The following is a 26,924-nucleotide window of genomic DNA, read 5'->3' as shown; positions in this document are numbered from 1 at the left end:
TTCAATTAAATGAAATATACTTCAGAAACACAAATGATCTGTTTGTGTAGACGTAAAAACTATTACCACACTAATGTCTTCATTAGAGATGGCAGTAATTAGAGGAAATGAAACCATTAATTCTGCCAAGAGCATTTTTTTTCTTTAAATCATGGATGGTAAGCTGTGTCCCAAATCAAAAATCCATTAAAGATATGCTATTTCTAATTACAATTTTGTTAGTATACTGTTTTTAAATATATATTGAATGCACTTTAGATTCTATCTATAAGTCAGTTTCATAAACTAAACTAAAATATGATTTATGCAAAAGTTTAGCAGTCATAATATTTTAGGAAAGACTGTTTATTCACATATAATATATAAACTATTTTAATACTCATTTTTCTTTTATTTTTATAACGATTTTATAATAATGCTGTTTTCCTTCAATTGTAGGACAGAAAATAAAAATCTTGACTACCAAATGCAGTAAGTTAAAGTCTAAAATGCTAATAGAAAATGACTAGTTTTCCTATTTTTTTAAACTTTTCATTTGTTTATGGAATAACAATGCCTGCAAAGGTGGATATTTTTGATCCACTATGGCATAAATTGCTGTTGTCTCTTTATCATACTTATTTGATGAAAACTGGTGTAAAGATAGCAAATATGATAAAGATATGGGATTTAATATGCAGAACAAGGAGTTTGGGTTGTAAAACCAGACAGCTCAGAATAAGAGGGATGAAAAGTACATAAGAAAAGAGAAGATGGATAAAGACAGGAATGAAAGCAGTTTGCAATGACCAGAAGAGGGTTTGCCAGGTGGAGTCTTGACTTGCCAAAAACCACTGTAGTTCAGGTCACGTTAACTGTTACAGTCACCTTTTTCACCGCTGTAACTAAAAGATCCGACCAGAACAACTATAGAGGAAGAAAGGTGTATTTGAGGGTTCATGGTTTTAGAGGTCTCAATCCATAGACAGCCAGCTTTATTCCTCAGGTCTCCAGGTGAGAACAACATGGTGGAAGAATGTGGCAGAATGAAGCCGCTCACATGAAAGCAAAGAGAGAGACTCCATTTGCCAGATACAAATATATACTTCCAAAGCCATGTCCCAATGCCCCACCTCCTCCAGCCACACCCTACCTGTCTTCATTTGCCACTCAATTAATTCCACCAGGTGACTGGTTCACTGACTGTATTAAGGCTCTTATAACCCAATCATTTCTTCCCTGAACCTTTTTGCACTGTCTCATACATGAGCTTTTGGGGGACACCTCACATCCAAACCATAACATTCTGCCCCAGGCCCCCAAAAACTCTCACTAATCTGACAATGCAAATTACATATAGTCTTTTTCTTTCTTTTCAGGCTTGGGATCTACAAAGAATAAAGATCAAGTTTGACTTGGATAGTTGAGGTTGACAGATTTATCATAACTATATCAAATATGTCATTTATTAATTTAAGATATTTCACATATAACTTCCACAAATTGTTTTTGGTAAAACAGAAAAAAGGTTACTTTGAGATGGTGTTGCATGCAGCAGTTAGAACCCTGGGTACAATCCCCAGCATGAAAAAAATTAGTTGCCTTAACTTATTATTCCACTCAAAATGTTAATTATGGGGCTGGGAATGTGGCTCAAGTGGAACGCGCTCACCTGGCATGCGCGGTGCGCTGGGTTTGATCCTCAGCACTACATAAAATAAAATAAAGATGTTGTGTCCACTGAAAACTAAAAAAATTAATATTAAAAAATTCTCTCTCTCTGTCTCTAAAAAAATTAAAATGTTAATTAAATCATTCTAAATTAGTATCAAACTATAATTAAAATTAATTCCTTAAACGTGAAATCATATTTGGATGTACGATATTGGAACATAGTAACAGTATTAACTTTGTGTGATCAAAAGTTTAAAAGTTTAACTTTGTTTAATTGAAAACATTTCAAAAAAGTTTTTAAGTTACACAATGAAGTTTGTACTTATAAAATCCTTATTGTATATTTCTTCATTATATGTAAACCAGTGGGGAAAAATTAAGCAGTTATTGCAATGCATTCTTTTTTATGCTGCCTGTTTGTATTTCTTCAACCCTGATTAGCAGGAATCACATTCTCTAAAGTTCACCAGTAGAAATATACAAAGTCAAGTGTCTTATGTAGTTTTACACTTTCACTCTGTCTTGCTGTGTAGTCTTTTTCCAAGAGTCTCCATAGTCTCAAAATTTCCAAGATTGTTCAAAGTTCAAGTCTTCTCTGAGAATCAAGGCAATCTCACATCATGAGCTCCTGTGAAATAAAAAGCAATTTACAAGTATCCAATGTGTAACCATTTCCATTTACAAAATTAGGAGCATAAAAAGAAGGGATAGGAAAAAGTAAAACTAAAATCCAGCTGGGCAAACAGGTCCTGTAGTTCTGTGTCTGGCATCTAGAGCACATGGCATGATGTCCTCTCCATAGGACTTATGTAGCTTCACCCTTGTGGCCTTATTGGTTGCATCCCAAGTGACCTTTCTCTTTGGTTTGTCTCTGCTCAATTCCTATAGCTTTCCTAAGACCTTGTCCCACATTACTGGCATTTCTTAATCTCAGGGGTCTCCACTGCAGCTTCAGCTTCCTCCTTATATCTCCATACTTTGCCCTTTCAGGGGCTGTCCTCAGGAACTCCAACCCTGCTGCACTTTGCCTGGCCTCCCAGGACTTCCTTTGAAATCTTGGTGGAAACCTCCATGAACCCTAACTTCAGCATCCTGCATTCCTGCAGAACCAGCACCATGTGGTTGATGCCAAGTTCTGCTGTCACATGGAGCAGTAGCCCAGCCTCCAAGGACCCTGGGCTGCAGCAGCCTCTGAGTGTCTGGATGGCTGAGAACATTGAAAAACTTCCTAAGCCCCCTTGTGCGAGAGGATTCCCCACTGGTCTCTTCTCAAAAGAATTTTCACTTTTACTTGCTTGAACCTGAGATGGGTGTGGTCTTGCCAGCTCCTAGGATGCCCTCAAAGCCATCTTTCTTATTGCTTCTAGGCAGAGTCTTCAGGATTTCTTTAGTGGCAGTAATGTCTTTAACAACTGCAACTTCCTTAGGCCCAGTTTTACTCCTGCCGTCCAAGTTTTTCAAATCTTCCTGCTCTGTTTTCCACTTCTGAATATCACAATAAACTTGGCTAAAAGCTACCAGCAATACCCATGCCATTTCCTGAATCCTGTGCTAGTGCTCTAGACATTTCTTCTTCCAAATTTAGCAATCCATTGCTTTTAAAATCAGCCTCACAGAAAGTCTCAGGACACAGGCATAATGCAGACAACTTTTCAGCCAGAATATAACAGGAATGGCCTGTAGTCCAAATTCCAATAGAGACCTTCTCTGAACCCTCTCGCCTTTCATCACTGTCCATAGTCCTGTTGGTTTTCGTGTCTTCTGAGCTCTCACCAGAATCAGCCATTAAGCTCTATTTACGACAATATAAAGCATATCCAGCTTGTACTGCTAAACATCTCAAAATTTCTCCCACCAATTGCAAAAAGCTCAAAAAGCTTCTGAACCATATGGTCAAGTTAGTCATTGCAATAACCCCACTGTTGGAACTAATTTCTGTTTTAATCAGCTTTTTAGCTGCTGTGACTAAAAGACCCAACGAGAACAACTTTAGAGGAGGAAAAGTTTATTTGAGGGCTCACAGTTTCAGAAGTCTCAGTCCATATAAGTCCTTGGTGAACCAGAACAACATGACAGAAGAATGTGGCAGAGTAAAGCGGCTCACATGATGATTATGAAGGAGAGAGAGAGAGAGAGAGAGAGAGAGAGAGAGAGAGAGAGAGACTTCTCTTGTCAGACACAAATATATAACCCAAAGCCACACCCTCAATGCCCCACCTCCTTCAGCCACACCCCAGCCTTCAGTTACCACTCAATTTATCCCATCAGGTGATTGATTCATTGATTGGGTTAAGGGTCTTGTAACCCAATCATTTCTTCTCTGAACCTTCTTAAATTTTTTCACACATGAGCTTTTGGGGGACACCTCACATCCAAACCATAACATTAAACCAGTTTAGAACTACAGCAACCAGAGGATTTTGCTTTCCTGCAAGCAAATGGAGTCTCAAAAAGTAACTATGAAAGTTAATAAATTCACTACCTCTAGTGACAGGAATGCTAATGGAAGACAGGAGATTCTTAAGACAAGACTTTGCTACTTATGGTGGAAGCAATAGAGTATCAGGACAGTTGCACCTAAGTTAAGACCCAAGTCTGAGATGGAGACCAGGTAGACCTGCATTCTCAGTACAAGGTACTCAGGAGAGAGAATCTATGTTTATCAAATCTAATTCTCTAGCAAGTAGTAAATAAGCCTGTTCTTAATCTAGAGGGAGATAAGGTAAATATCAGAATAAGGTGCTTTTTTCCTGGAAATGAGCTCTCTCAATTCTCAGGGTTACCAGTTAAATAAATAAACCTGAAAAGTAGCCTTCAAGAAAAAACCACTATTGTGACATTAGCATATTCAGCAAGATGTATGGGAGTGCAAGAGGCCCCCTACTGCCCCTCAATGATAAAGAATAGTAGTTCTCATAAAGCTGTAATCCTAACAACTCAGAAGTCCAAGGCAGGAGGATCGCAAATTCAAGGCCAGCCTGAACAACTTAGTGACATCCTATCTCAAAATAAAAATGTGAAAGGGGTTGGGGATGTAGATAAGGAGTAGAGTTCCCGTGGGTCAATCCCCAGATACACACACACACACACACACACACACATACACACACACAAAACTGTTGAGATGCCCAAATCAGCATCACTACAAAACCTATTACATATGCAATCATGGACCTCACTCCAGACTTAGATAATCAGAAAACTAACACCAAGTTTAATAAGCCCACTTGGTCATTCTAGAGGATCCCTAAAGTTTGACAACCAAGAATGTAAAGTCAAACGATTCATATCAGGATTCTGGGTTCAGCCAGGGTTTCCACCAACCTCCTGGGCTTGTATCTCAACCTGTATGGGTCTTAGTATCTTTATCTATAAAAGAAGAAAGTTAAATAATTTCTGATTCTTTATTGTTCAGATTCAATGAAATCCTGCCCACCCTGACCTGTAGCTTTGTAAATATTTTCTGTATTAAAGATCTTGAAATGCATATGGCAAATATTGGTAAAGCCAGGAGAGATTGGGTAGCAAGTAAGCAGGTTTTCAGGGTTTTGAAAGCTTCTTCCAAAATCCAAAATCTAAGGCTAGTCTTACAGATGTGTAGAACTTATCAGTAGCTTGAGGTAAATGCAAATTATCCTACCTGTAATAGATCAGCATGCACATTCAGAAGATCTGTTTATTGATTTACAGTGGTAACTATAACTGAACCAGTCTTGTGTGCTCTGGCCTGAGCATTCTCTTCCAACAGGCTAGAAATTATAAGTTTTTCTTGAGGAGCGTTGATGCAGAGCAGAGAGGTGGTTGTGCTGACAGTTGAATGTTCTGAGATTGCTGGTATGACCATGAATATAGTAGGAATATTCCCATTGTCACAGGGCAGGTTCACTTCCAGAGCTTGGACATATCTCCTGTGAATAATTCTCAGATGGGCACAAGTGGTTGCCCACCTAGATTCTCTTAACTGCTATACATCATTTTTATATCCACACATTCTTTCATTGGCTGATTTGACCAAGTTTTGGTTATATTCTAGTCAACTCTCAAATACCTAGAAACCTTCTGCTTCTCTTTAGTGACATTGCACAGTCTCTGCCTTCATCATTTAAACCTTGATTTTAAAGCTAAAGTCTCAGAAGACAATCAGAATCTTATTTCCACAATTACCATAGATTTTCGTTCTCTCCTGTGTTCCCTGTCCCACCTCCTATATGTTAAATGGTCATCAATTAAGGAAATAGAGACTCTTCAGAGTAGTTACCTTCATTTATAGTTTTTGTGATGTGTGATTCTTTTAGTCCAAAAGCAAAATGTTATTTTGTCCCCAAGAGCTTATTAACAGAAGGCAAGTTTTAATTTATAATGAGCAGTAGATGCTGAGAATCTGTTGGGCTATTTAGCTATCTGAATTAATACAATTCATTTCATTTCATTTGTAATGAGGAATTAGTTAAAGCCAAACACATTTACATCATTCATAAAAAGTGAATGTCTGAGCAAATACTCAAGAAATATGATCAATGATGACAATAAATATAAATAATTCCTGTTCATAAGACATTTTCTCTAAAACTTCATGAGTCCCATATCACCCACATAATTTTTTGCTTTTATAGATATTACCTAAAAATATAGTCTATACAGATTTCTCTAAATGTTTATTAATTATAAACCTCAATTAGGAAAAGGATAAGCATTCCTAATACTTAAGTCACGAGACTTATTTAAAAGTATGATTTGGGGGGGATACAGCTGTAAATAAGGTGTATTTATTCTGCATATTGCTGTACCTATTTTATTTCAAACACATCAATGCTTGAAGTTTAAAATTAAATGTGCTTTCCCTGTAGATTAATATTATCTTTTTTTATCTTCATCAAATAGAAGTAAATTGCTTGATTCAATAGAATCCAGTCCCATCTCAGTGGCTCTCTTTGTTGTTTTTCAGAAATGAGAGAAATTGAAAGTTGAAAAAGCATTCATCATCAGGAGAATTTGTTTTAAAAGCATCCACTCTCCCATACAGCCAGCAGATAAATTACCTGCTCTTCAAGAGAGCACAATTAGTTTTACATTATACTAAACAAATCAGCTCCTTAAGTGGTTGTCTCCCTTGAGAAAAAGGCAGCAAGAATGTCATAGTTTGTCTTCTTTCTCCCCGGCCTTTAGAAGTCTTTTCTCAGGCTGCATGTTGTATAAAAGCTCCATGAATATATTTTACTACTGTTTTTCAAGAAGGAAAATTATATGCTTGACTTGCATCCATATGGTTAATAATACCTACTTCACAATGCAAAGTTAATGAAGCTTTTTGTTTTATAAATGACAGGCAGAAGCTTTATGGCAAGAAGTAAGACTTCAATTACTTTCAAACCTACCTTTCTTCTTCCCACAATAATTATTTTTATATAATCCTTTACAGTTAAGGAGCAAAATAAGGGGGAAATGTACTAAGGATGATGGAAGATGCACAAAAAATCTGTAGGCTGTTTTTTGTTCCTCTTAATCAAACAGTTGCTTAATTACCAATGCCTCTTTTGAGATGCACAGGATGATGTAAAAACCCACTAAATTAATGTTACCTGCCAAGACCTGCAGAAACACAAAGATTAGTCAACACAGCTATGGCACCACTTTTAGCATTTTCCACTCATAATAAGAAAGTGATCAATGGAGACTTTGGAGGAAAGAGTGCAATTACAATCATATAAATAATCTTGGTTCCTTCCTACACACAGGGGTTATCAATCAAAAACTCAAAAACTGCTATGCCTCAGTTTCACATAGCAGCATTAGCCTAGAGGTTAATTTAATTTTATTTCTTTTTCATTTTTACATTGATAATTGATCATTTTTGGTATGTGCCTACAGGTTATGTATGAAATTTCCTTTGTACCACACAAAAGAGCAGCATGCCTATTTTGTACCAAAACTTTGTGCTTTAAAGACTAATGGACTTTCCCCATGTGTATAAACGCAGCCTAGAATTACATGAAGAACATGTGTGAGTGATGTTTTCATTTTTTAAAATGCATCTATGTATAATCACTAGATAGTATATATTGGGTAAGGAGAGAGAAAGGAAATAAAAGGGAAAAAGGAGTGAGGGAGAGAAACAGAGAAAGAGAATCAAAATATCAAAATATATTTGTTTCTTACTCCTAGAAGTTTTGAAATATAATTCATTTAATGTTTTTTTTAATTGTAGGAAAAAGACTCTGAAGGAAAGGTATCTTGTCAATTTTAAGTTAAGTGTGATTTATTAAGGTTTTAAAATCAAATTGTTAGGCATTTATTATTAGGATTATATTTATAAATACAGCAAGTTATACAAACAACTTCTGAGAGTCCTTTGAATAATGACTAGCCCAGATTAGTTAATTAAATGCATTCAAACATTATAAATGGCATTTGTAAATTCAATACATCTGATATCTTCTTGAAAAGTACTTTATTTGTGTGGTTTAATAAATAGTCTGAGAGTGAAAATTTTCTTAAAATCTAATAAATCAAATGTATCATTATTATGGCCAAAAGTTTTCTTATTCCAATATAATGCAGAAGCATAGTAAGATTTCAAGTCATAAAACTGAAATCCTATTCTAGATTAATTTTTCAGTGTATGTTCTAAACTAAAATCACAAGAATATTACTCAAGCTAAATTCTCTTAAATAACATAAGCACTCAAGTTACCAAATGGGCACAGGTTTTCTCCTTAACAAAAAATACTGGTACTAGGATTTCTATTGTCATAAGCATTTTATATTTAATTTGAACCCTTCTAGAATGAAAAGGTGTGTACTCACTGAGGACAACATTCCAGTTAACTGAAATTATTGAGATGGTCGTATTGATGAATGTGAAAGATGAGTGTATAGGAAGGAGAGATTACCATCGAGGTTCACTGAGCTCTTTTCCACCAGAAATCTTGGCCAGACCTGAGAACTTAACCTACAGACATTCACAGCAATTCTCATCACTCAATAGCAAAGCTCAGTCTTTTTCAGAATCTTTTAATGGGCTTCCAAAATTTCTGTCTACTCACAGTAGATCAGCAACTCCCTTTCAAATAGTTGCCTTGATTTGCATGTATTTGACTCTTAAGACATACATAAACTTTTCCATTTAACTGAAAAGACCTTTGAAATTGATGGGATGACAATAGGTGCAATCATATTTTCTATCAAAGTATAAAGACCTGAAACTTGGTAAGATTCTAAGATAAGTAATTGCCTTTTCGCATTAATTGAATTTTTTATCATTTTCATCTTCAATTTCTCAATTCAGTTCTTCAACCAATTAGATTTGAGGTTTTATATGATGTTTTTGACTCACAGTTGCACCATGAAATTTATCTTCCACAGTCTTTTCTGTTTCTGGCCTTCTTCTTTTGCAAGTCAGATTGTGTAACTCAGATCAGAGACCTGTAGATCCCAGGTACAAAAATGCTTAAATGCACCCTGTTGGGGAAAGTATGCTACAGTCACTCTTATTAAGGACAGCAAAGATTCATGGGCAAATCAAATCCTTTCTTGAGCCTGGAACTTCAAGAGGTTCTGCTCTTACATAAGAGCTCAAGCTGAAAAACAATTGCTAATCTCAGGCAACAAATTGGATGGATTGAAAAAGTATTTATTGCTATAAAAAATAAATAAATTTAAGATTGCCTTGAACAATCAATCTAAGAATCTGTCACCAAAAATATTCATCCTATGGTGGAATCAGATGAACATCATTACCCTAGGTTCATGTACAACTGCACATAATGGTGTGACTCTACATTGTGTACAACCATAGAAATGAAAAATTGTGCTACATTTATGTACAATGAATCGAAATGCATTCTGCTGTCAAATTAAAAATCACCCTAAGGCTGGGGTTGTGGTTCAGCATTGTGCCAGGCACTGGGTTTGATTCTAAGGACCACATTGAAAATTAATAAAGTAAAGTTATTGTGGCCATCTACAACTAAACAAAATAGAAAAAATATTCATCCTAAGGATCTAACTATTTCTTTATCCCTCTCTTGATTAAGCCCTAAAATCTAACTTACATCTTCTCATGCTAATAACAATGAAACACAAATCCCTGTGTTTTAAAATACTTTTTTTCTTTTCTCAGTTTCTACAGATAAAGTGATCTGAAATAATATATGATGACACAAAAACAGAAAAGAGAAACTGTGACAACCCCCAGAAATGTGAAAGAAGGTTTCCTACTGGATTGCAGCATCTTTGATTCGATTTGTATAAAAACCCAAATAAATAAGATGGACAGTATTGTTCAATTTTAGAAATTCCATTTCTTCTATGTTCTAAGCTGTATAATTGTCAGGTTTTTATGATTTAAATTGTAAATGTGTTTCCCTCTTGCTAATTATGTTTTTTTTTTAAGTCTTAAACTGTGAAGGACATTTATGAATGGTAAGAGAGACACTGTATACAAATGTATATTTGTAAAAGCTATTTTTATGATTAGCATGTCTCATTGTTGACCATATATAGAGTCAGGTGGTATGGCAATTCTACATTTAAAGCTTATTTACAATAGCATCATGTAAGAAAAGATACATTGTATGCTAGTTTTTATAATTTATTTTTAATTTATAGTTTAAAGTACTTCAGATCATAAGGATAAAATACTTGAAAAAGTTATATTTCTGCCCTCTATAAGCACCATTTTTATTAATAAAGAATGCAGTTATTTCAGATGTGAAACAACAGTTAACTGCTGGTTTGACCTGTGACTAAATTGAGCATGCTTCGCTCTACTGAACTGAAATGATCCAGTTATTACCTAATATTTCAGTCTAGGCATGAGATTCCGTGGACAGGTTTAAATGTTCACACAGGTGAGAACTAGATTGACAAAGAAAAGATTGTCTTGTCTTTGGATCCAAAAATCTCAATTAGTTCATACATCACTTCACTTCATCTCCTGTTCCTAGGAATTCTTCATTCCCAAGCATTGCAAGTGTTTTCCAAATACTCTTAGCTATTGTCTTGTGCTGTGGAAATGGAATAAACCATCTTCACAGACTGTAGAATCCAGCATATAATTTCTTAATAAATACTGTTTCTTTTAAAACAAAGTTGGTGTGTGTCTTTCCTTTGGGGTGTACTTGGTTTTAATCTTCAGTGTGAACTTTTTTTTCAGTCATTGCAAGGACACAAAATTAGCCCAATAATGAAAGTATGCATCTTTATTGAAGTGTGTATTAGATGATCTATATGACCACACTCTTCATGAAGTGATCTGTATTCTGAAACACATTAGTTTGCCATGTCAAAGAAATCCAGATGGCCCTCAGACCTTGACAGAGGTCACACTCTCATTCGCATTTCAAGAAGGTATATTTTTCCTCTAGATACAGAATTTTAAGAAGCTATTTCAGGATAGAAAGCAAATCAACCTTATCTGGAAGCATTTGTGCTCTGCCAGATTAAATTTCTGTATCTAAATTACTGCACAATCTATATTAAAGAGCAGGGAGACAATATGTGTCACCAAAATCACTGGGGGAGAGGAAGTTCTTTTTTCAAAGAAACTGAGGAGATTATAAAATCACCTTGATATGTATTTCCTTAGTTCTCTGTATAATTTCTTCAAGGTAATTTATCCTCTTTCTCTGTCTTTCAAATATAAACTAATGAAAATATGATATAATTTCATTGGATGAAGGCTATCAAAACCAAAGTTCTGAAGAAATTAAAAAGAAGTGCAAGGCCTGTTATTAAAGAAAATATGCTACATATTCTTATTTAATGTCTTTTAGAAATTTTTACTATAGAACTTAAGACCCAGATAAGGAATGTATTTCCCTTCTAAGGAGATGTGAAAACCATAAGGTTAAACCCTGCTCACCCCCTTTTGCTGGTCATAATAGGAATAGGCGAATTTGTGACTTCCCATGATTGGATTCAGAAACTGAATGTGGTTCCATATGGGATGAAATCAGCACAATGATTATTTGGTTTGCTACCAAGTAGGAAAATTTGTTGAGAATAATCTGGTGCTCCAGGGAGAGTCTATTACAGACAATGTGTGTCAAGAAATTACATATGCAAATGTTTTTCCCAATTTTCCCTTTGTTTGTCCTTGTATTATTCAATAAATAGTGTGGTATTATCTAGCACTATCATAAATTATTAAAAGTATCATAATTTCCCTGGTGGTCATCAACAATTCTTAAAATAAGATTAATAATTAAAATTTATAAAATGAATGCTTTGTTATTGAATCTGATTTTCTTCCCACAGGCTCTGAGATATAACGTCAGTCTTTCTCTTGTTTCATTGCCCATTCCTACTTTAAGAATTTCTTTTGATGACAAAGATAGAATAAAATACACATCAGGTCAACAAAGCATAGATGACTTGAAATCGTAATCCCTGTAGGTTTACTTTAACAACTTCAAAGAAAACTTATAAGAGCCAAGGCTAAGAAGAAGGGAATATGAACTTTTTCCAAATAATGTCAAGCTCATAAAAAAAAAAAAAAAGCTAACAGAAAGAAATGGGGGCAAATGAGGACATACTTGCTATGTTCAGTTCAGTTCAAAGAAAATTAGACCCTGCTTGAAATTAGGTAAACTGGTCACCGGTGGTTACAAGCATGGGGAAATTACAAATTCTGTGTCCTTCTTCAACCAAAGAATATTTGACAAAGCGTAAGTACGGAACAGAATAAGAGGCAAATAAAACAGAAGATAGGCCTGGAAGAAACTATTTTAAATGAGCTAAAGTTCAAAAAGCAAGATGCACACCTATTAAGAAATAAAGATGAAACAGGCCTGAAGTAAGTTAGCAGTCATTACCTGAAACTCAACTTGAAAAGAAGGTCATCTGTCAGTGTCGGCTGGCCACAAGATTCAGAAATGCAGATCTGGAATCTCTGATTTTCCAAGAGAAGGTAGACTGTGAGTTCTAAATGAGATACTGTGTTTTGTTTCTTCAGTTTTATTAAAATGTAAATCTGAAACTGAATTAAGGCATGTATGTGATTTATAATAGTTGTAAAACTTTTAAAAAAATGAACTCACAATTATGAGAAGCAAGAAAAGTCAGGATTATAGCTGATGAAAAAATAAGAAAGAATAGACTCTAGAAAAACAAAAGTACTCAACATTGTCATATTTATTAGGAAAATGATTTGAATCAAATATGGCAAAACGTTTCATAAAGGTTACAATAAGCCCTACTGATATTCGTGATATTTTTCTGTGTTTCATGGGCTTAAGATACTTCCTAATAATAAAAGTCTATGATGCATATCTCAATATTACAGAAATAGAAATAGATGTACGTTCTGATGACATGGAGACATGAGTGATAGAAATAATTCAGATAAAGATGGTGATTTGGATCTTTGGATTCCTCAATGGTCTGAATTTTTGATCCATCTTTTCCAGATATGTTCAGATTATTGGGAAAGAATATAAACTGAAGAAAGAGAGATGTAGTACCTAGTATTCAATACCATTCTTGAAAAAAAAAAGGAATCTGCAAATGAATTAATTATTTTGTGGTTGAAATAATTTCCTCTTGGTACTTGAGAGATTTGAAAACTGTCTAGGAGTTGAAATATTGTGTATGCAAGAACTTCAACTGCCTAAGCATGAAAAAGGATCTCTATCTTTACATTCTATCAAATGGAGCTTGTACATCACAGGTAATTTCTCCACAGTGTAGGGCATTAAATAAAATAGACTTATTTTTGCAATTTTTACCCAAACATTATAAACATTATTTAAAAAATAACAAAAATTTTACTTTGCTGAACAACTACTATGCACTGGCACTTTGCTAATTATTTTGTATGTATTGTCACCAGTACAAAGAGGAAAGTTGTTGGGCAGATGTTATACCCAGTTTATAGTTAAAGCATATCCTTTGTTCATTCATCAATTCTTAATTGAGAATCAACTCTATTCCAAGCACTGTTCTTTACAACCAAGGTCCAGCTGTAAATTATAAATGATGAAATTCCCTGGAAAAGCTTGTTCTCTTATGAGGGACAACATCTGACAGGGCTTAAAAAAAAAGCAAATATGTAGTACTGAAGATTATAATGACAATAAAAACCTAGAAGAAAACAAGACCAGGAAGGAAAGAGGGAATAACTGGGCTTTAAATGGATGCTTTAAATAGGCTGGCCAGAGAGGTGTCTTTGGTAAGACAACCTTTGAGCAAAGGTAGGTGAGGAGTGAACAATGTGGCCATTTATGGGGAATGTGTTCTGAACAAAGGGAACAAGTACACGCCCTGGGGCAGGAATGGAATTCGCATGTTCAGGAATTGCAAGACTGGCAGTTTGTTTTGATGGGAATAAATATGGAAAAGTAAGAGGTAAAACCCCCCAAACAGTCACAATTCCAGATCACAAAACCTTAAAAGTGATTCAGAGTTCACTGGCTTTTTGCATTGGATAGGAAAGCAGTGGGAGGTTTTGGGCAGAAGAAATAAAATACCTCACTTAAGGATTAAAAGAAATCATTTAGGTTGCTAAATCAAGAAAGACTATAGAAATGAAAAGAATTCAGAAATCCCTGGATTCTAGGTTGGGAAATCTCAACATGAGCATGGCCTATACCTAGAGTAGTCTGACCAAAGACAGATGTGTTCACTTATTCACCAAATATTTGCTGAGCCCATGCCTTATTCCATATGCATGCAATGATGAATACAGATCCATTGTCTCAAGGCAATTTAGTCTAGTGAGTAATGATGGGCAATAGCTGAATAAAGATGGAAAGAATGAATCAGACAGAACTTTCATACATTCACATATGAACACACCACCAGTGGTACTCCACGTTATGCACAATCACAAGAATGAGATCCTAATAAGAATAAATTATACTCCATGTACAATATGTCAAACTACACTCTACTGTCATGTATATCTAAAAGGAAAAATTTTTTAAATGCAAAAATAAAATGTTTAAAATGCTATTAGAAACTTAAAAGAATTTTGTATGCCAAAATCCTGCTCCTATGGCTGTGATAAAAATAGGTTGAGAATCATATTTTTAATTACCTTGGCTCAACCAACTGAAACAGAGCAGCAAACCTGTGCTAAAGTATGAAGGACAAAGCTTAGATTCACCACAACTTTGTATTCTGACTCCACAAACTATCTGTATGTTGAAGAAAATAGAACTGTTTCCCCAAGCACAAGGGAAGTCTCTTCCAAGACAGCTACAGTGATAACACACATCTGCATACTCATCAGCTCTTTCCACTCTAAGGCCACAAAGACACTTTCATTCTCAATACATAAAATGGCAGCCAATGCACAGAACAAAATAATTACTTTCCCTCAGTTCACCTTCTCCTAATCATGAGATCCTAAATTTGATCCAGTACCAAAGGGCCAGCCACCCCAGAGAATGATAAGCCTCTCCTTAACCGCAGAGCTAAGAATTTGAACTTTGACAAATCTAAGCCAATGAGTCTCCACATTTGCCAATAACCGGGAATTTTTCAAATACAGACAACCATACACCATTCTCAAATATGCTGATTTAATTGGTTTGCTAGTGTAAAGGGGATGTTTTGCTTTTATTTTTGTAAGTTACCAGGTGATTTATGTGCAAACAGAGTTGAGAACAACTGACCTAAGCTAATTATGGAAATTCATTCTCTTAACAAAAGTAATTGATTTGGAAGAGAACATGTAACATGGTGCTTCCCAACAAGAAATGAAGACATTTCTTCTGGGTAGCTCCTCAGGAAGATGAGCTTGCTGATGACATAGTTGAGGATTAGGTTATTTTCTACCTGCACATAAAGCTAGGTGAGGATATGAAGGCTGGTGCTCCTATAGTCATCTTCTAACAATGAGGAAAGTAATCAGCATACGGAAGAGACAGAATATGAAATATTTATAACATCTTTTATCTGCTAAAATAATAAGTTGAAGCCACTTCTCCTTCTTATTATACGAATTAACAAATAGGCTATTGTTCAAATAAATTTTGTATGAGTTTTATTTTCTGTATTTAAATGTAGAAAATGGATAAATAATTATCATACTTACCTGAGAAAAATATAAATTAATTAGAATTAGTGAATGCTGTTTGAGATAGGTTTTTTTGTTTGTTTGTTTTTGTTTTAATTAACGTATCCCAATAAAGAGCTGCAAGCTTGTAGGCTCCTTTTCAGATGCTGTTTCCTGGGTAAAGAACAAAATAGTTAAAGAAGGAGAAATAGCCAAAAACAGAGAAAAAGCCAAACCAAAAAAAAAAAAATCCGTTTACTTCAAATTGTACCATAAGCTGTGACAATTAACCTGCCTTTGGGAAAGCAACCAGCACCCAAGCAATGCATGGAATTCTATCTACCTTTCAGTTTGCAAACAGAAGACAAATTCTCTACATTTATAAATAAGCAAGGGAAAAACAAATATATATAAATATCTATATATTTTTAATAAACTATATTATGGAACAAGGGACTGTTTCCCCGACACACACAGCTAAAACAAACACCCCATTGGGGCTCACCCAGAGAGTGACAATTTTGGTTTATTGCCACTGTTGACAGTGAGACCTCAAAATCAAATTAGAAGGAAACAATCATAATAAAATCCACAACACTCAGGAATAAAAATGAATAAATGTCAAGGATAAAAATCAAAGATGTAATTGAAGAAAATTTTCCTTAGTAAGAACAGGTGCACAGATCATAAAAGGGCTTATCTTACTCTAGGAAAAATTAATTTAGAAGGAAATACAACTTACAGAAAAAGAAAGATCTAATATTAATTCAGTAACGTATCCAGGAAGTTTCAAATAACTGATCCAAAATAGCTAAAGCCGAAGATATGATAAGAAAATTTTATGCTCAAAAGTGCTTCACCCAACATATTGCACTTAATGTGTGAGAGCACCAGGGAAACATCTCAGATATCTATATACCCAGAACATATGTCATTTGTGTTGAATTCCTGAAAATACTCCAGAATAATTTACTTGAAGATATTCTACATAATTTCCAAAACTGAAAGTGTAAAAAACATTTTAGAACAAATATTGAATGATAACTATAAAGTTTAATAAGTCAAAAAATTAGTTGCCTGTAAATAATTATTGCAAAAATATTTATGAAATAGAATACATAATAGCAAACAAAAACATTATAAAAATATGAAGTATATGTGAATACAATTGCTGTTTTTTAAAAAAAACCTGCTTTTGTAATTTCAGATAGAGTTAATGAAGTTGATTAGAAAAGGACAAGAAAAGATAATGTACGCTAAATGCCTGGTTATACACAGCTCCATTTATTTCACCAATATTCAGTAAGTATCTGGTATATTTCAGGCATACTTCTGGGTTCTTTAAATATAACAACAGATAAGCAAAAGAGATGAAAACCTTCATCTTGGTGGCATAGACCAGGGTACCACATCTATATTTTATATAAAGGTAATCACTAATAGAAATAGAACAAAGACCTTACAAATACTCAAAGACAACAAAATAAAGCAAGACATTACCCTAAAAGAGAAAGGAAGGATGGAAGTAAAATGTGACGCATAACATGCTTTTAAAAGCTTAAATGCAGAATAAGAAAACACTATGTCAAACAATAAATAAAAATAAGCTATATCAGCCTATTGAGAGGTTAAACAAAAGAAAAGAGCAGTCAATATTAGGCTAGAATGTGATGTGCTACTTTTGAGGAGGTACAAGAAAAATAACATTAAAAAAATTAAAACTGAAGGGACAACTAACTCCCCCAAAAGTTTATGCTTGGGGTTTTTGTCATGTGATATTTATTAAATACTCAAGCTGGTTTATTTCCTTGCCATGCAATTCATTTTCGATCACATAAAAGGCTAATTACTAATCCATAATCTTGGATTAGTAAATGAGTCGGTAGAGTTATTTTTTTAATGAAACCATCAGAATACTCATATAAAAACCTGGCAAAAGTGGGTAACAGGCAAAAGCTAAATATAGATACTACACCAATGGAGATGTAAAAAGTTGAAATCAGAATACTAGCAAAATAACTAAACAAAATATAAAAAAGCTCACATGACCAAATATGGCTTTTTGAGAAATGGACACACGCGCTCTTACACATACACACATGTAGGTGTGTATCTTAGAACAACATCCCACTTCACACTGAAAAAGGTATTTCAGTTGCATATAAAACAAAAATATCCTCTACTAAGGATATTAAGGACGTTAGTGCAGTAAAGTCACAAACAGAAACGAATACTACGACTATTAGAAGAGACGAGAATGTTTTTTGTTTGTTTGTTTGTTTGTTTGTTTAAATGTGATATGGACTATCAACCTCCAAAGCCCAAGAAGTGGAAATAAGCACACACTTGTCTTAATTGTGGGTTGGGGGTTTAAAACTGAAATATCTAAAAAAGTAAAAACTTATGCAGCTCTGTAATCTATAAATAATAACTGAAAATAGAATGAAAAATATTTCATTTTATGATAAAAATATCTAGTGAAAATCAATAGGAATAAACTCAATAAGAAATGCACAAAGGTACATAGCACACACCACAAAATTTTATTTATAAAAATATACAATAAAAATATATGAATGTATATGAGCCATATATATACATTTTCCAGTAGTAAATTTGAAGTTATAAGTATGCCAACTTTTTGTACATTAATGCTATAAAATTTTCCATAAGTGTCTGAGACCTCTTCTACTCTTTTTCACTTTTAATACCATTTCATATGCTGATGAGTCCCAAAAGTACACAAATTGCCCTGCCTCTCTTAAACTACAGCCAACTTCTCACTGACACTTTTGCTTGGATGTCTTACAGCCTCTCAAACTGAACTCTTGTTGTTCCACTATCTCTAGCATCCCCTATAAACGATAACTCTACCGACTCATTTACTAATCCAAGAAATTTCAGTGTCATCTTGGATTTCTTCTTTCTCACTTGGCCCCTCCAGGTTACCAACTGCATTTTGTTCCTTCTGCCTCCAAATATACCTTGAACCTATCTACTTTCCATTATCCCATATAAAATATTCCAGCATGTCTAATTTACCTCCTTCCTTCCAGTTTATTCATAGTTCTAATCTAAGAGTCATCCTTCTAAAATGTCAATGTAAAATGTGAATTGCTACACAATTATTTAAAAACTTAATAGCATCCTCTTACAGTTTAAATATAAGTTGTCTCCCAAAAGCTCCTATGTAATGTGATGCAGGAATTTTCATAAATGAAATGATTAGATTATGAGAAGTATGACCTAATAAGTGGATCAATCCACTGATATAAATTAACTAGGTGATAACTGCAGGCAGGTGGGAAGTGACTGGAAGAAGTAGGTCACTGGAGGTGTGTCTTCAGGGTTTACAATTTTGTCGCTGGTGAGCAGAGGTCTCTCTCTCTTTCCTGGCTGTCGTGTTCTAAAATGTTTTCCTTCCACTATGATGTTCTGCCTCACCTCAAATCCAGAGCTATGGAGTCAGTCAAGCATGGACTGAACATCTGAAACAATGAGCCAAAATAAACTCTTCCTCCTCTACATTGTTCTTGTCAGATCATTTAGTCACAGCAATGAAAAACCTGACAAAACACATCTTAATACCACTAAAGTAAATCCAAAGCCCTTGCCATTGCCTCTGAGGCCCTGAATGTCTAACCTCTGCTGCTTTCCCTACTTGTGGCATCCTTGAACATATTTTTGGACTCTCTTTTGCACTTTAGGCCTATGTCTCTGCAGGACCCAGGTCTAGAATGCTTTCCCTCCATCTCTGTATGAGGCCGGCACAAACTCACTCACTGATCTTCAGATTAAGATTTAATACCATTCTGACACAGGTCTCCCCATTCTTTGCTTCCACACCCTTATTCTTTATCAATATTGATTGTCTGCACCATGCCACTTCCTAATTCCTAATTTATGAGCTTGTTCACTCTCAAAGTGCCTGACTTTTCCAACTAAATTTTAGGCCTTGAGGAGACTGAAGTTTCGGTTTGTTTTCTTCAATCTTCAGCATCTCCTTCAGTGCTTTGTTCATAAAAGGAAAGCAATAAAAATGCCAAATGTTGTGGTTTGGATATGAGGTGTCTCCCAAAAGCTCATGTGTGAGACAATGCAAGAAGGCTTAGAGGTGAAATGATGGGGTTATGAGAGCCTCAACCCAGTCAGTGAATTAATCCCCTGATAGGGATTAACTGAGTGGTAACTGAAAGCTGGTAAGGTATGGCTAGAGGAGGTGGGTCACTGTGGGCATGCCTTTAGGGTCTATATTTTGTATCTGGTGAGTAGTCTCTCTCTGCTTCCTGATCATCATGCGGGACTCTTTCCGTCACACACTTCTGCCATGATGTTCTGCCTCCTCTTAAGCCCCCAGCAATGCAGCCAGCTGTCTATGGACTAAGACTTCTGAAACAATGAGCCCCCAAATAAACTTTTCCTCTTCTAAAATTGTTCTGGTCAGGTCTTTTGGTCAAAGCTGCTTCAGAAAGTATAGTCCCATTTGGAGCCGTTCAGCTCTCTCAACTTTACTTCTGTCAACTCCAAACCAACAAAAAGAGCATCTTTATAAAATCAGTATGCCATCAGTCTGTTCCAGGGACAGAAGCTTTCATAGAATAATTTTATCCAGACTCTTAATTTCCCTATATACATGTTTTCTTTCCATGTCATTATTATTATCATTTTGATATTTTAAAAGTCCTTATATGCTTTGGAGAGTATTATTAACTTTTTAATGATTTTATTTGTTAGGCTTTAAGGCTAAAAGCTTCTATTCTTTATAAACAAATAAAAAATATGTACCCATTGTCTTTGTCTTTTGACAATTTATCCTAAAACTACATAGAAGACAGGCTTCCTCTTTAGCTTTTCTCAATTATTTTTGCTAAAGCATTAAATGCCTTTTTGACAGCTGTAGAATTCAAAGCAATTCAAATAAGATTAGTTCATTGTGGTTAATAAAAAAGCTTTATCTCCAAAAGAATGTCAAAACTATTATCAAAAAATCCCCAGAAACCAAATGCATTTTTACTGACCTTTACTCATTTCAATACTTTCTCTTTTACCTTGACTTTCCTCACTGGCAATGCAAAGCAAGTACCTCAGTCCAACATTTACAGGCCTTTTAAAATTTCAGTACATCATCTTCAACTTACTTATTTTCAAACTTCTCCATTAATACAATACATATTCTTGCAATATAAATCTCTCTAATGCTCAGATGCAATAACCTCATTTTCCTCATTTAAAAAATATATATATTACATTTTAAAATCTGAATAGTTTGCCATTACTTAAATGCTCAACCCAACATGTAAGGTCCAGAGTAATTTGAAATCAGTATACACATCTGGACTGCTATTTTTCTACTTCTCTCCATGTAGGCAAAATGTTGTTAGCAAAAACAAACATACCTTTCAGTCTCTCTTTCATTTTAGTGCAGTTAAACAAATATTTAAAATACTAACAGAATATTTATTTTAACATACAGAGAGAGGAAAGATCTTTCCCTGCTCTGGAGTTACCAAGGCTTTTATGCTCCCTCTCTGATGAGTATTTTTAAAAAACTGTATAGACATATGCACTTGCATGTGAGCCATTTCATTTGGATTTGGAGCAGAGAATTTACAATTATTTATTCATTCACTAATTAATTCAATAGGTACCTAGCACATTCTGTGAACATAATAGTAAGACAAATCTACATTTTTTTTAAAAAAAATTTACAATCTGAAGAGGTTGATGGAAATATATATTACTGATTAAAGTACCAGGTGACATTTTCACACTGGATGCTGGCATCAAACAGAGAACTCCCTGACTCTGATCAGTAATCCATACAAGTCAGACAGGAACCATTCAAGTAAAGCTCAACAAAGCCCAACCAGCATCAGCAAACATCTGCTCACAGGGCTTTCGTGTGTAGTCACTGACTTGTCACAGGCCACCAATGCTGCTTTAGCGCTCTAATAACTCCACTTTCATTCTCTTCCTTTATATCTAGTTTAAGTACAACTGAAATACATAACTTCACTTTCATGCTGAGAAGGTCACCTTTTACACCTGATTCAAATCATTCATAGGGATACAAACCCAATGAATAGAACATGATTTATCAAAAACCTATATGCCAACTCATGTAATGCAAAATGTTTCTAATACTACACTGTATCAAACTATAAATTTTTTCAGCTTATTAATGCCATTAGTAAAGTTTATTGACAATATGCAATGAACCAGAATAGATACTCATTTTTTATATAATCAGCAAAAGTTGACTTCTTAGAAAAGGTGATTATGAAAAATTAAATTTCCTCATTCACATATGTCAATTGAATTGTCATTTTCCTTTTCATATGTAATTTAAACAGAGCCACTAGGTTGAGTCAATGAGCATAGACTAAACATCTGTTGCATGCAGATCCCTACCTAACAGAGAAATACTGAAAAACAATTCAAAGCCAAATTCAAGTTATAGCCTCAAGGTAAAATAAATAAGAAGGAGTTTTTGTTATTTGACTTCATATTAAAACACACGTGTTTTAATAGAATCCTCCCTTTAAATGTCTTGGAACTAGAGGGACCAAATATAAAAATGTTTGATAACTTGAAATCAATCTTTCAGGAAAGAAATCCAACTGCTAGCTTAAAGTAAAAAAGAAACCAAAAACGATATAAAACAGATGACTCCCCACTCTGGAAAAATTTAAATTTTATAAAAAGGCCTCACAATTTGGAAGACCTTGGGATGACTCAATTAAACAATCATTTTGGTCACCTCCGAGGATTTTTGAATGAGACTATTGTAGCAAGTATTAAGGGAAATTGGGGCCAAATGCCTTATAACTTCTTGAATGGCTCCATGTTGAGGTAGGTGAGTCAAATATAGATAGTCTGTCAGGCCCTGACTGAGCAGAGTGTCCACTCATGAGACAAAATGACATGGAATTGCTGATGTTTGGCAGCTAACAAGAGTCATCAACAAAATTTTCTGTTTTCTTTTTTTGCAACTTCCTCAGTACAAACTAAAAGCCTTGATCAGCATCTGCTTGAGAGTCATGACTTGTGCTCCAACTACACTCTTAGGCTTATTAGAGAAGCAACTTCTCCAGTCCACACATACCAATACAGCTCTGATAAGCAGTAAGAACAAAAACCTCTAATGTTTGCAAAGGTATGTGTTTTCGTGGAAACTGTACTGTATATACATGGAGGCTGGAGAGGGAGAAATATGAGAAACAAGTTTATGGGGACTCTGAGAAAGCATGTGAGCAAAGCAGGTTGTTCTTCTTCCACTCCTACCCAACTCCTATCCTCTCCTGGGTTCATCCCCACAAGGACTTCTCACTGAAGGTTAAGAGTGCTTTGATGTAAGGAAGGCATGACACTGATACCAACACAGAACTCCTTAGATCCAGAGTAAGCTGTGGACAGAAGAAGTCAAATGATAGCCACAGACAAGTTCACTCAGCAAAGGGAGGGGCTCCTTAGTGTCTGGGCTAACTTGGACCTGAAGCTTTGTAGAGTCATCTATTTTCAGAAAGATTCACAGACAACCAGTATATTTTCCAGAAGCTAGCAAATCTCACTAGCATCACATATTGCCCAAATTAAGAACATAAATTGCATAGACAGTGGAAGCTACTCAGAGAGTAGAAAGTACCTGCATCCTCCATGCCCTGTCCCCACTCTAACTAGTTCTGTATATATTCTTCCTGTCTTGTAAGCCACTCAGAGAAAGCCAAGGAAAGAGAAATTCCATCTGACATTTGTAAAACCAACTGACAGACAATAATGCTTAAATATGAGAGAAGAACCTTTGGATTAGACTAAGTACCTGGAAGATGAGAATTAATTTTCTGCTGCTAAAAAGTAGGGACTTTATTACAACAAAAAAATATATATATTCAGTTATAAAATGAAATTCTGCTTTTTACCTCTGATTTTTATGATCTATCAAAACCACAACCTACTGTGACAGGAATATCTAATTTCTCTACTTTGTGTATAAGAATCTTAAATGAAATAATCAGAGAGGATTCAATCAGGCCATTTCCTGAAGTAGAAGATGCTTGGAAGGGTTATTTTTGGCCATATTTCCTGAAAGTATAAAATAATTTGGTGAAAAACTGAAAAATTAAAAGAAATGAAAAAAATATATATCCTTTAGACAGTTAATAAAATCGTATTCAATAAAGTAAAGTACTCTATAACAGATCTAATGTTCAATTTCAAACTTCTCTGTGCTAAATTATTGGCTAAAATAATTTATGTTCAAATATTCATTTTATTCATAAACTCATTCAATGCATTATGAAACCCAAGAATGACAGAAATGAGGCTGTAGAGACAGTCTTTATTGCAGAGCCTACTGGAGAAATAGATAGGCACCCTCAGAATTATAATAGTGTGATAAATGTAATGATGCAATAATAAAAGCATGGTGGTAGCATGAGCTCAGTTTGGCTTGATATAGCTATGGAATACCAGCCAGGGAGACAAGAAGACAATACCAAACAACAGAAAAATGTACAGAAGGGTACAACAATGATACTTCCAGGGAATTCTGAGGGAATAGAGATAAGGTATAGGTAGCTTAAAACAAGATAAAATATGAAACTGTGATCTGACAATGAGTCCAAAATCACCAGGCAAGCAAAATACAGAAGATATGACTCATACCAACAAGAAAAATGAGTCAATTTGAAACTGAATGAAAATGGTACAAATGATATAATTAACAAATAAGGACATTAAAATAGCTATTATAACTGGGTTCCTTATGTTCAAGAAAGCTGAAAGAAATTTGAATGTGAATAGGAACATGGGAGTTCCTTTTAAAAACCCAAAACAAACTTACAGAGATGAAAAAATTCCTTTGTAAAAAATACATTGTATGGGATTAACAGCAGATTAGGTAAAACAGAAAAAATGATTCGCAAATTTAAATATAATCAATAGAAACTATTCAATATTTTCATATATAATCAAAATAATGGATCAATAGTTTGCACTTGATTTAACTAGTTAGGCCATCTGATGTAGTTACATGAGTGGTTTGTAAAAACTACTGGGTAAATTTGGCTCCACTGAGACTTTCCAAGCAGTTCGCAGTCTAAATCTGAAGCCCCTCTGACAAAAAAAGAGTCCTCTGATGGTTTCTCAAAAAATTTAAAACAGGGCTGGGGTTGTGGCTCAGCGGTAGAGCGCTCGCTTAGCACTTGTGAAGCCCTGGGTTCGATCCTCAGCACCACATATAAATAAATAAAATAAATGTATTAAAAAAAATTTAAAACAGAGTCCTCACATGATCCAGCAATTCTACTCCTGGGTATATGCCCAAATAATTGAAAAAGATATTTGTCTGCCTTTATTAATAGCAGCATTATTCACAAAAGCTCAAATGTAAAAGCAATTCAAGTGTTTATCAGCAGATGAATACATAAGCAAATGCAGTACAGATATACAATGAAATATTATCCTGGCTTAAAAAGGAAGGAAACTCTGATGTGTTACAATACATATGAAAGTTGAGGACATTATGCCAAATGGAATATGCTGGTCACAAAAAGGTAAATATCATATGACTTTATTTCTACAAGATATAAGGTAGTACAATTCATAGAGACAGAGAGTAGAACTGTGGTTGCCAAAAGCCAGAGGTAGTGCAAAATGAGGAGTCATTCATTGTTCAGTGTGTATGCAATTCCACTTCTGCAGAACAAAAAGTGTTATGGAGACGGATGCTGTGGTGATAGACGGTATTATGAATGCATTTCATATCACTGAGCGGTGCACTAAAAAGTGGTAAGATGGTAAAGTTTTCTCTTATGTGTATTTTACCTCAATAAAAAATTTCAGTTATCACCTCTCACTTATCTCATAGTTTAGTGGAAAAAAAATAATAAGGAAATTGCAGGACAAAGGGAAATTGTTTTTTAAAATATTTTTATATGTTTCTAAAGTTATAGGTGAACATAATATCTTTATTTTTATGTGGTGCTGAGGATCGAACCCAGTGCCTCATCCATGTTAGGTGAGCACTCTACCTCTGAGCCACATCCCCAGCTCTCAAAAAAACATTTCTAAATAATTTTTTAACTTTATTTTTAATTTATTTATTTTTATGTTGTGCTGAAAACCGAACCCAGGGTCTTGCACGTGCAAGGTGAGTGCTCTACCACTGAGCCATAACCCCAGCCCCTTTAAATATTTTATTTTTTAAAGGAGATTTGTTAGGTAACTTGGAACTTTTGGACTTTTCTGATATCTGAATTAAAGACTTGCATGAATATACTCTGCGTAAGTTTATATTCAAGTATATATCAGGAAAATGCACAGGTATTTGAGAGAGTAGATTGTAGTCAACCTATTAATAATATGACAATTTTAAGAGAGGTGAAGGAATTATAGAAAAAGATTGGATTTATATTTTTATTGGGTGAGAATAAGATGAAATTTAAGAAGCAAAACAGTGAAGTAGATGAACCCTACAATCAGACTTTCTCCATTTTCTAATTGTGTGATCTTTGGGCAAGTTGCTTCACCTTTCTGTGCCTTAACTTCCTTATTAGAATCTGACAAATCTGGCAAATAGCAAACATGTGAATGTGTGGGTATTAATTTGATTTCATAGCCTTGTTTTCTTAATTTTACTAGTTAATAATATGGTTTTTTAAGATTTAGATAAGATATTTACAGTAGTTCTTAAAAATAAAACAGTATCAAGAAGAAGTGTATATCACAGGGAATAAAGTATTTTTATCTCAAAATTTGTGACTCTCATATAGTTATTCTCTTATGAATAAACATCAAATTTTAAAAAGCAATTTTTGTCAACAGGCTTACATAGAATTGATAGATGCTTCAATAAATTGAATACTTATTTTTTATCTTAAATAATGCAAAGGCAAATGTATTTAGAATAGAGTTTTAAAAGAGATTCTGGAACAAATAAAGAAAGAAAATTGAACAATTCACTGGGGAGAACAATGCCATACAGGAACAAATAAATCTCTCATTTTAAGTCACAAAATAGTCTTGGAATCATCTACTATATCCTGAATGACTGCGGAAGGAGAGAGAAGAGACAGATTAATTTATAACCCTATATTACCCCAGAGTTTTTGAATACTAATAAGTCATTACTACCTGCTTCACTAGCTCAAGTGCTTATCTATGCACATCAAGTTTTTAATAAACTCACAGTAAATTTAATACTGTCTTTTAATTTCAACTGTAAAGAGGTCAATAAACTTTGCATTTTAAAATATTCTATCTTCAAAGCATG

General features: G+C 34.5%; 1 protein-coding gene across 1 annotated transcript in view; it reads left to right on the top strand.

Annotated features, from left to right (window-relative positions):
• Ralyl (RALY RNA binding protein like) overlaps nucleotides 1-2,952 on the top strand; it is a 354,882-nt gene extending 351,930 nt beyond the window's left edge. Inside the window, exon 8 of the mRNA XM_071602169.1 lies at nucleotides 2,644-2,952. Within this exon, the coding sequence (XP_071458270.1) occupies nucleotides 2,644-2,952 (309 nt within the window). The remainder of the gene's footprint in view (nucleotides 1-2,643) is intronic.
• The last annotated feature ends 23,972 nt before the right edge of the window (nucleotides 2,953-26,924 follow it).

This window comes from Marmota flaviventris, chromosome 15 (genome assembly GCF_047511675.1).
Source record: "Marmota flaviventris isolate mMarFla1 chromosome 15, mMarFla1.hap1, whole genome shotgun sequence".
Taxonomy (NCBI): Eukaryota; Metazoa; Chordata; class Mammalia; order Rodentia; family Sciuridae; genus Marmota; species Marmota flaviventris.
Note: the sequence above shows the minus strand (reverse complement) of the source record. Positions and strands in the feature narration are given on the sequence as shown.